We start from the raw sequence: 11,052 nt of genomic DNA on the forward strand, positions 1-11,052 counted from the left end.
TTATTATAATTAGGCTTCTATTTTCAAAGGAGCTTCAGTGCCAAGCTTCTGTGAATTAGTACTTCCCATCTCAGAGCAAGAGCCTGCGTTTCCACAAGGCTGTAATAAGCTGACCCTCTGTTCCCCTCTGACCTCATCCCTCCAGCTCTGCCATCCCTTATCCCCTCCAGCCACTCTTGCCTAAGTGACACGTGGGGCAGGCTCCTGCCCCACCCCCCCTCGCCTAGATCCTCTTCCCACCTGTGTGCCAGGCTCCCTCCCTCCCTTTCTCAGGTCTCTGCTTAGGTCTCTGTCACCTCCTCAGGGAGGACTACACTATTTAAAACTGCACCCTCTTCCAGAACTGGTCCCCCTTCTCTGCTCTATTTTTCTCCACAGCACTTACATCCAGCATATGTCACATCCTTCTTGCTTACTTTTTGTTTACTATCTGTCCCCACCGGTGGCCCCCTCCCACCTCCACGTAAGCTCCACGAGGACAAGGATTTTATTTTATTCACTGGTGTGTTCCCAATGCTTAGCACACAGCAAGTATTCAAAAGATATTTGTGAAGTGAATTAATGGATCACAGTCCCTACCTCGCAGTTATTCTAAGGACCCGATGATCTCATGTAAATAAAATGCAGCACTCTGTAAGTGCTGGGAAAATGGCAGCTGTAATTATAATTAAAGTTCTATTTTTGTAAGTTCCTAGATGCACAACTTCTCTAAGTCAATATACATAAAGCTCTTGGACTGGCACTTGGCACCCAGGAAGCACTCAGGAAGCGGAGCTGTGATTATAATTAAAGTCCTCTTTGTGAAGGTTCTTGGATGAAGTGGCAGAGAGCACGGGCTGTCTTCCACAAACCATTTTCTGGGCACTTGGTTAGACCGCCTTTCCCAGACTCCCTTGCAGCAGGCTGTGGCCATGTGACTAATCTCTCAGCAAAGGGACGTAAGTGGAAGCACTATGTGCCCCCTCCAGGCTGGGGCTTCTAAGAGAACATGTGTACCTGTCCAGGCTCTCTTTCCTCGTCCTCTGGCAGAACCCAGGCCATGGACACCCAGCCATGACCATGTGAATGCCAAAAGGCTTACAGGATGGCCTGGGTCCCCAAATCACCATATGGAGGTTACCTGCCAACCTGAAACACCCATCCCGGACTATGACGTGAGCAAAAAATTCTGTTGTGTGTGAGCCTGTGCATCACGGGGTCCATGATGAAATAATGGGAACCACACTGAACATATGCACTTAGTAAGCGTTAATTATCTCAGCAACAACGATACTTAGCTTTCCCCAAGCAGCCCAGGGATGGTGAGGTAAATGCCCAGGCGCATGCCTTATACACTCGAGCTCACACACACACACACACACACACACACACACACCTCAAATGCACACTCGGCCGACACACAGAATTTGGCTTTTATTCTGGCTTTCACACAACTACTGCTAAGACGACACAGATCAGTGGGACCCCATCCCCGTGACCACCGCGACCACCCCGATGTCCTCAGCCCCCTCCTCCCACCCCACCCGCCCCACCCCTCTGCCAAGCTCCCTAGGTCTGGGCGCTCCCTACACCTCACCCCGGGCATGCAGCATGAAGTGCCCGTGCAGCTCCCCGAGGTTGTCAAAGGAATCCTCGCACTCGGTACAGTGGTAGGCGCCGCCCTCCTCCTCCTCCTCCTCCTCCCCCTCCTCCCCCTCCCCCTCCTCCCCCCTCCCAGCTGGTCGGCCCTCCCCAGCCCGAGGCGGCTCCTCCTCTTCCTCCCCGAGGGCCCTGCTTTCAGGAGCTGGCGCTTCCTGGGGGGCTGTAGCGGGGCAGCAGAGCCGGCAAGGTGGGGTGCCCGGTGGGGCCTCCCCAAGGGCGGAGCGGCCACAGAGCTGGCAGGGCTGGGCTGGGGGGCCCGGGAGCTGGGCTGCACGGGGGGCCCGGCGGGATGGGCCCCCCCGGCCCCCCCCCAGGCGCTGCTTCACCTTGTAGCCGGGGTCATATTCGGGGTCATCAGTGGTCTCCTCTTCCTCCTCCTCCTCATCTTCTTCCTCTTCGGAGTCCGGCTCTGAGAGAGTGTATTCGGAGTCAGAGGAATGCTCGGGGCCTAAAGGGGGCGGAAGAGGAAAGACGGCGTCATCAGGGGACAGAGCGCTGTGCCCGGCTGTCCCCTCCCTGAGCCCCGTTCAGACTCGCCACAGTATGGAGAGGGCAGCCCGGGCCCGACCCTGCGCTCCCCACAGATGGGTCCCCATCGTGCAGAAGAGGCAGCACCTGTGTGTCAGGCAAATGAACGTCTTGCAAGAACTGCATCTTAGGGGTTTAAAGAGAACAAAGGAGGAGACGTAGGAGTCATAAAAACAACAATGACAGTGTCCACTACTGTTTTAAGAACCTTGTTTTTTATATATTAACTCAACTAATCCTTACAACAACCCTGAGGGAGGTACTATTATCCCTAAGTGACAACTGGGGAAACTGAGGCACAGAGGTTAGGTGACTCACTGGCCTCCAGTCACACAGTTAAACGGGGAAAAAGCTAAATGTGGGTGATGGCCTACACTGGATCATTTTAGGGAGACAAACACGTGAACAGGTACTTCAGCAAATTAAAACACATACACATACCCATACTCTGAAATATGTGGTTTTATATATATATATATATATATATATATATATATATATATATATAAATATCTAGTTAAGTGAGTTAAAATATTTATTTGTAAATATAGATATATTACTGTGATCTCATGGGTATGAAGGACATGCCTAGGACAAGTTTAGGTTTAAAAAAAAATGGAAAGTCACTGTACAGGAAGGGTGACACCAACAACTGTTATGGGGGGTGTGGAGAGGGGAGCCCCCACTACGGCGGCAGCAAAATACCGGCTTCTACAGACGTGGTGGCAGAAGCCTGCCCAAAGCATCTCCTAGGACTGTGACAGCCTAGCCCTGTACCCACTGGCCCCCCTTCCTCAGTCTCCCCCGGCAGCGTACAGGGACCCCGTTACCACTGAGCCAGCCCCACCGCCTCCTCACGTCCCTCAACTCCCCGGGCCGGCACCCAACTCAGGGCCTTTGCCACCCTTTCTGCAGAGGGACTAAGGCTTGATCCCTCCCCTCTGTCACATCTCTGCTCAAGTGTCACTTCGGTGAAACCCTGGTCAGTCCGTCTAGCCAGCAGTCCCTCCCTAGCACTCTCTACGCCCCTAACTCTGCTTTATTTTTCTCCTCAAGGTAATGTAACACCTGCTTATACGTTTACTGCCTGTCCCTGAAAGCAGGGACTTCGTCTGGCTCATGACTGCGTCCCTAGCATCTAGAACACTTTCTTTGTGCCTGGCATTCAATTTGACAGGCTTTTCTGCGGCTTTCACACATGCCATTCCCTCTGCTGGGAATGTCTCCCGTTATCCTTTAAGGACCCAGAAGGAGGCTTTCCTCCCTGGTGAGAGCATCCCAGATCTCCTAATCCCAGGCAGCCGGTCACTTGCTCTTGCCCCCTGGCTGTCCTAGCCCCGAGCCCATCGGGCTGTGGTCACCTGTGTCCCTGTCCTTTCCCACCAGACCAGCGGCCAGGCCTGGTCTGACTCAGCGCTGGGTCCCCGGCATCACCCAGCTCAGAGAACAGGTTATGTTTGCTGAGCGTCCGTCCTTCCCTGCAGCTCTCTCTGTCTCTTACTTGTTCCTGCCTCTGTCCTGCTGTCTGTCTGCCATTTAACAAATGTTTCCCGAGGCCTTGGCGTGGGCTGGTCCCTCTGCCTGGAACGCTGTTCCCCACTCTATCTGCCTGGCGATCTCCTACTCATCCTTCAGGGCCCGGCACAGGCTCTGTCCTCCATGAAGTCACCACCCCCGATGACTTCAGGCAGAGGGTCTCTCCCCTGTTCCCTCCACCCTGGCTCCACCTCTCCTGTCACTGTTCTAAAGGCTGTAGCCATCTGGGCCCCAGAATGTCTCCTCCTTCAGGCTAGAAACCCCTCAGGGGCAGCTCTGACTCATCTGGGGTCCCCAACGGGACATGTGGATTGAATGAACAAGGGTGGCCCTGCTCTCCCTCCTCCAGGCCTTCGCGTCTGCTCTTCTCCCACCTGGAGCGACCCTCTCCTTCTCGACTAGCAAACTCCTGCTCCTCTTTAAGGCGCCAGCTCCACGTCACCTCCTCTGTGAGGTCCTCCCTGACTGCCCAGGTGGTCAGTGCCTCTCTCGTCTGGGGTCGCCCTGCCCCCTAACACACCCTGACAGCCTGGACGGTGACGGTCTGGGTCTGGGTCTGGAGACTGGAGACCCCTGGAAGGCAGGACCTGGGTCTGACCCATCTCTGTGTCCCTAGCAATGCTGAGCATAAGGCAGCCTGGGGAGGCATTTGCTGAACGGCTGCAAACCACAGACGAAGCACCTCCAGCTTTGAGCTGGGGCTCCACCCCTCTTTCTCCTCCCATCTCTGACTTCACACCACCTCCCCTCCGGAGTCTTCACTGCCCACTGCGACTTCATGAAGTTGGCCTGGGAAGGGCAATCAGGTGGCCACCCACGGCTGCCAGGCCTTTTGTGTCCACCGCGACTTCCTGGGCCATAGGCCATTTTGCAGCCACCCTGCCTTCTCCACCTGCGAGAGCCCGGAAGCCCAGCATGCCTCCGGCGTCCGTGGGACCCTTGATGCCCGCAGCGTCTCCCAATCCTCCTGCCTCCTTGAAGACCACCAAATCGGCCATGCCCAACAGCCCCTCTGTGTCCACCAAACCTGTGACCGCCCCTAACTCGGTCACGAGCCCAAGCATGTCCGAATCTCCCAAATGGGCAAGCACAAAGGCAGCCCCTTCTAACCAGCCCAGCAACAAGTCCCGAGCCCACGGCACGGCCCGAACGCCTAGCAAGGCTAGCACTGACGCCAGGACCAGCAAAGCCAGCAAGGCCAGCAGGGTAAGACGCCCCGGGCGCAGAGGCACCCACGGCCGAGGCAGAACTCCCGGCAGAAGCGGAAGCCGCAGCTCCAAGAGGTCAGCCAACAGGGCCAGCACTCCCAGCAGGAGAAGAACTAATGGTGCCAGACCAGGTGTGCCCAGCAGGGTGAGAACTCCTACTTCCCAGCGAAAACAGAGCTGGGGGAAGAGTTACAGCCAGCTGAGAACCAACAACCGGGAAAGGAGTGACAGCCAGCCTAGAAATGTGAGCAGAAAGAGGAGCTGCAGCCCCCCAGGAGCCTTGGATGTGGGGAAGAGCTCCAGCCTGGCTGGAACCCCCAGTAGGGCAAAGAGTTATAGCCCCGCTAGAACTCCCTTCGAGGAGAAAGGTCACTGCCCGTCTCCAGCATCATCGAGGAGGGTGAAGGGTTATAGTCAGAAGATCACCCCCAGCAGGGGATGGAGTTACAGCCCTACTGAAGTGTTCAGCAGGGTCGAGAGTCACAACCAAGGTAGTACACCCAGCAGGCCCCAAAGTCACAGCCAGTCTAGCACCCCAGCCAGCCCCGAAGTCGCAGCTGGTCTAGAATGCCTAGAAGGGCAAGAAGTCGCGGTAGGGAGAGGGCCCACGGCAGGGTGAGAGGTCACAGCTGGAAGAGAAATCATAGCAGGGCAAGAAGTCGTACCCGGAAGGGAACTCCCAGTCAGATGGGAAGACACAGCCACTCTAGAATCTGCAGCAAGGGGAAAACTTATAACCAATTTAGAACCCCCAAAAGGGAAAGACGTTACAGCCAGTCTAGAAGCCCCAGCAGGGAGAGAAGTCACAGACGATCTAGAACCCACAGCAAGGAGAGAGGTTGCAGATGGTCTAGAAGCCCAGCAAGGAGAGAGTCCACAGCCGATCTAGAACACCCAGTAAGGAGAGCGGTTGCAGCCACTCCAGAACCCCCAGCACGGAGAGAGATTACAGCCGAACTAGAATCTCCAGCAAGGAAAGAGATCACAGCCGATTCAGAACCTCCAGCAAGGAAAGAGATCACAGCCAATCTAGAACCCTCAGAAAAGAGAAAGATCCCAGCCAATCTAGAACCCCCAGAAGTCTCAGCAGGAAGGGATCCCCTAGCAGGGCACAGAGTCCTAATCAGAACAGAAAACCTAGCGAGATAAGGAGCCACTCCCCATCAAGATTTCTCAGCGGAGCCCCAATCCCAAACCAGGAAGATCATCAAGCCAACACCACCACCTCGAAGGCCATCTCACCTGGAGAGAGGTCCTCATCGTCTTCCTCCAGGCTGGCGTAGCCCCCAGTCTCAGCTGGCTCACGGGTTTCTGTCATGGCCAGGGGAGGGGACAGGAGACAGGAGCAGAGCAGCAGCTGGGCAGTGTCCCTCCCTGGCCAGCTTTCCACAGCCACACGTCGGCCACGAGTCCTCTGATGCAGGATGTCAGCAGGTAGAGAGGGATGCTGGACAGGGGAAGGAAAGGCCTGTGATGACTCAATAAACTTTTACATGGCATCTGCCTCCCCGGGACTCAGTGTGCTCAGATCCCAACCCTGTCCCTGACTGCCTGAAGGGCCTTGACTGCCTACAGAGCCTTCACTGCAGGCTCTGCCCCGCCGCAGGCCTTAATTTCCCCATCTGGTTCTCATTCAATGGGGTGGGGAAGGGTGATATTCCAAATATTTAACAGCGAGCACCAACATGGGCACCAGTCAGAACTGAGAGGGGAACATGGGCCTATGCCAGGCATTAACCCTTTGCTCGCTAGGCTGTGGGAAAGTCTGGGGCGGGGGGAAGAGTCCAAAGTGGCAGCTGGGGGTGGGGATTACTTGGAATAGTGGTGATATACCAACCAGTCTAGAAGTAATTCTATATTTTAAAAACTAGCATGGTTGCACTGATCTGTGAATGTGAGCCCTCTTTTTTTTCTTTTAATTTAGTTTTTATTTATTTTTGGCTGCATTGGGTCTTTGTTGCTGCACACGGGCTTTCTCTAACTGCGGCGAGCGGGGGCTACTCTTCATTGTGGTGCGCGGGCTTCTCATTGTGGTGGCTTCTCCTGTTGCGGAGCACAGGCTCTAGGCGAGCGGGCTCAGTAGTTGTGGCTCGCAGGCTCTAGAGCGCAGTAGTTGTGGCACATGGGCTTAGTCGCTCCACAGCATGTGGGATCTTCCTGGACCAGGGCTCGAACCCGTGTCCCCTGCGTTGGCAGGCGGATTCTTAACCACTGTGCCACCAGGGAAACCCCTGCCCTAATTCATCAATTTACACCTTGGCAAGATGATGCCTAGGTTTGAATCCTAAATCTGCCACATTCTAGCTGCGTAGCTTCAAACAAAGGACCTTTCTTCTCTAGCCTGCTTCCTTCTAGGTACAAAAAGGGCTTCTAGGGCTTAACTTACGTACTTGTAACCACGTTGAGACATTATTATCTGCTTTGCACAGATGAGGAAATTGAGGCACAAAGAGAATTATCATACCAACTGGTAGGTGGGTGAACTAGGATTTGAAGCCATGTCATCCTACCTCTCATAAAATGATCCTTCAGCGGAAAAGATTTTTTGAAGATTCAGTAGGCTCGTTGATATAAATTGGTGGTATGTGGCAGGTACTCCATTAGCAGTGGCTATTACTACCCGCAACCCCAGCCCTCTATAAACCCCCACCATTCCAGACTTCTCACCTCTCCCTGTGCACAACAGGACTTTTCACATCTGTGGGTCTTAGTAAATCCTACAACTGCTGTCTAGAATGTGCTCCTCCCCCCATGTCTGCCTGGAGAACTCTTACTCTCTCTCCAAAGCCCACCTCAAACACAAGAACCTCTATACTTCTCCTCAGCCAAACACCACCTCTGCCTCTTCCAAGAAGCCTTCCCTGACTCCTCTCCTTTCTCTCCCTCTTCATCAATACTCCCTACACACACACACAGACACACACACACACAGACACACACACACAGCACTTCTTTTTCTCCCACTGTGCTCCCTGAGAGTAGAGAGCCAGGCAGAGCAAGTTATGAAGGGGCTGGCAGCCTCAGCGGCACCTCTTATATACCAAGGCCTGTGCTGGGCACTGGCTAATATGGTGGAAAACGCATGATTCCCTTCAAACTCTAGGGGTCGAGTTTAATGCCAGGGACTAAAGAGAAAAAGATTAGGATTGAAGCCTGGAGGAGGCTGGGGCACGGGAAAGCTGGCATCAATGGCAGGTGAGCTTTCTAAAGACACTTGGATTGGGCTTTAAGGACAGAGAGGATTCATAACTGGCAGAGGAGAGTTCTCATAATACCCTATTGCCTATAGGGCTCCATTTAATTTAGGAACTCTACTTTATGCCAGGATAGGTTGCCAGATTTAGTAAATAAAAGTATACAATACCCAGTTAAATTTGAATTCCAGATAGAGTCTTTTAGAAATGTACACCTCAAATACTGCATGGAACATGGGTATATTAAATAGTTCTTTGTTGTTAACCTGAAATTCAAATTTAACTGGGCGTTCTATATTATAACTGGCAACCATACACCAGGGACAATCAGAACTTCCTATGGGATTAGCAGGAGACTTTGCTCACCAGTGCAGCCTACCCTTCCCCAAGCCCACATCACACAAAGCCCCTTCCAGAGTATTCCAGATGTCAGGAATGGAGGTAGTCCTTGGTGCCCAAGTCCCATACCTACAGTGAACATGGCGGCCAGGCAGGCTTCTACGATCTTAGAGGGGCATAAATGAGGTTCTCTCACTACCATAACGCAAACGGTGCCGGAGACCCCACAGTGTCATGAGCCCACAGCAACCAACTCCCAAGATGCCATGCGCGAACATAATAGGCACCCATTCCCACAACGCTAGGGAGAGGAGGCAAGAACAAAACCTTAGACAGGACCATAAGGCCCAGTCCCCCCTGATGCTGCAGTTTTCCCCAGGATGCCTCGGGCCTATAATGACCACCTTCCAAGGCGCTCTTCGTCGAAGCACTCCAAGCTTCCAGGATGCTCAGCGGAAGGTGCATGACAAAAGGCACGGTTCCCCACAAAAAGCTAGGATAATCCCAGAATTCAGCAGGCTCATAACGACTAGCTGACAGGCTCCCACAATGCTTTAGGGCACGGCGTCCCATTTTCCCAGGATGCCCCAGGACGGCACGGAGATGAGTTGGGGGAGAAAAGGGAGCCTGGATTTCGCGCTCAAGCCGTCACGGCCCAAGACTGCTGCCGGCTCCTCCGTGACGGGAGCCGTCACTCCCATCATGCAGCGGTGCCGTGGTGCCCGCTTCCCAGCATGCCCCGCGCACCTCCATCCCGGACACTCACCGGCGCTGGCGGCCCCAGCTCCGGCTCGGCGGCAGCGGCTGCACGCCCCGGCTTTGCGCCTGCGCTGCAAGTGGGGTAGGAGGGAGTGCGAGGGGCGTGAAGAGCCTAGGGCGCTTGCGCGGCGAGATAGACCATTCCTGTAGCATAGTGGGAAGAGGGGCTGAGTCGGGCCATCGACAAGGCTCGCGCAGGGGGTTCCGGGCCTTGCCCCTCGCTGTCCGGATTTACTTGGTACAGTCCGCAGCCGGACGGAACGAGAAACTGCAAGGCTTGCGCGTGCGTGATCGATTGTGAACGCGCCTTACAGAGAATGGGATGCGCTGGGGGTGGGGTGGGGTGGGGGTACCAGCTCTGCCTGGATCCTGGACCTGAGGCCTGGTCATTTGCATAACCTTAGCGCGGGACAATGGGAGGCCTCGGGCGATGGAAGAGCTGATTTGCATATTCCCCGGAGGGGCCATACTCCAGAGCGCATTGATTAGCATATGAGGGGCTTTGGCGGGGGTATGGAAAACGCCGGGCAATAGCGCATGCGCACAGGGACTGCGGACTAGCGCGAAGCGGGCATCCTCAGTTCAGTCGGAATCAGTTTGCATCCGGAGAGGGGGCACAACGGACAAGAACCTTACCAACCCTCACAACCCTCTCCCCATAACCAGGATAAATATTCATTGCCCTCTTGTGTGTCAGGCCCTGTGCTAGAGGGCACTATGGTTTCCGCAGTGAACATACCCGGCCTCTATCCTGCTGGCCCCCCAGTCAAAGGAAGGAGATTCACACATAATCAGAACCACAACCCGGAGTGGTCAGACTTGGGGATGAGTAAAGCAGAGGAAGCTGTGGGAGCCACAGGAGGCGCCTGCCCCAGGGAGTCTTTCTGGCAGAGGGAACAGCAAGGGCAAAGGCCTAGGGGCAAAAAAAAAATTGCCTGGTTGGAGGAAGTGAAAGCAGTTTAGTGTACCTGGAACAGAGTCAGAGAGGGGAAAGTCTCCTACAAGCGTCGTTAGGAGCTCAGACTTTACGATGAAGGTATAGGAAGCTATTGCAGAATTCCAGGCTTCCTGGACGTGACTCACATTCCAGTTTAAGATTCTCCAATGAGCTCCCGTTACATTTAGAAAAAAATCCAAACCCTTTATCATGGCCCAGGAGCTATACACATGGTCTAACCCTGCTCATCTCTGACTTCAACCCCCATCCCCATACAATCCTATCTACTTCCACTTCCCCTCTAACACCCCAATCTCTTTACCATCTCAGGTCTTTGCCCTTGCTGTTCCCTTTGCCTGAAAATGCTTTTCCCTCTGATCTTTGAGTAGCTGCTCTTGTGCTCATCATACATATCTTGGCACAGATGTCAATGTGACAGGCTTCCTCTGATCTTTTTAAGATAGCACCTCCAGATAGGCTTTAGAGAAGTGAAAGGGTTATGGGATAAAGCAGGATTGGCTATGAGGTGATGGTTGTTGAAGCTGGGGTGACAGAAGCATGGGGCTTCATTGTCCTGTTCTGTCTACTTCTGTATGTTTGATGTTTTCCATAATAACAAGTTAAAAGAAAACAATACCCACATCCCCTTACTCTGTATTTTACATTAATAGTACTTATGGCAATCAGAAGTTAAGTTTTTGTTTTGTTTTGTTTTTTCCGTCCTTGCTGTAGTCTGGTTTCCTCATGAAAGCTTTGTGAAGCTAAGACTGGAGTCAACCTTTTTCACTTTGGGTCCTCAGTGTCTAGAACAGGATCAAGTTTGCGCTTAGTGCTAAGCTGTCTGGAACCCCTAACGTTTGCCTGTTTTATTCACCATGGCATCTCCAGCCCTTTGAGCAGTGACTGGCAC

The 11,052-nt window shown here is 53.7% G+C and overlaps 2 protein-coding genes across 2 annotated transcripts; one reads left to right on the forward strand and one right to left on the reverse strand.

Annotated features, from left to right (window-relative positions):
• Positions 1-1,399: 1,399 nt before the first annotated feature.
• ZNF428 (zinc finger protein 428) lies at positions 1,400-9,554 on the reverse strand. Its single transcript, XM_027079744.1, has 3 exons — positions 9,213-9,554; positions 6,156-6,360; positions 1,400-2,089 (listed from the first exon to the last, which is right to left on the reverse strand). The coding sequence occupies exons 2-3, from the start codon at positions 6,229-6,231 to the stop codon at positions 1,566-1,568; spliced, it is 600 nt and encodes a 199-aa protein (XP_026935545.1). The 5' UTR covers positions 6,232-6,360; positions 9,213-9,554; the 3' UTR covers positions 1,400-1,565.
• On the forward strand, positions 4,299-6,196 carry SRRM5 (serine/arginine repetitive matrix 5). The gene is given in 3 exon segments (XM_027079745.1): positions 4,299-5,438; positions 5,471-5,772; positions 5,775-6,196. Coding segments are annotated over 3 exon segments (1,839 nt in total). The 5' UTR covers positions 4,299-4,323.
• Positions 9,555-11,052: the final 1,498 nt, after the last annotated feature.

This window comes from Aethalodelphis obliquidens, unplaced genomic scaffold (genome assembly GCF_003676395.1).
Source record: "Aethalodelphis obliquidens isolate GAN/ISIS:26980383/991018 unplaced genomic scaffold, ASM367639v1 scaffold43, whole genome shotgun sequence".
NCBI lineage: Eukaryota > Metazoa > Chordata > Mammalia > Artiodactyla > Delphinidae > Aethalodelphis > Aethalodelphis obliquidens.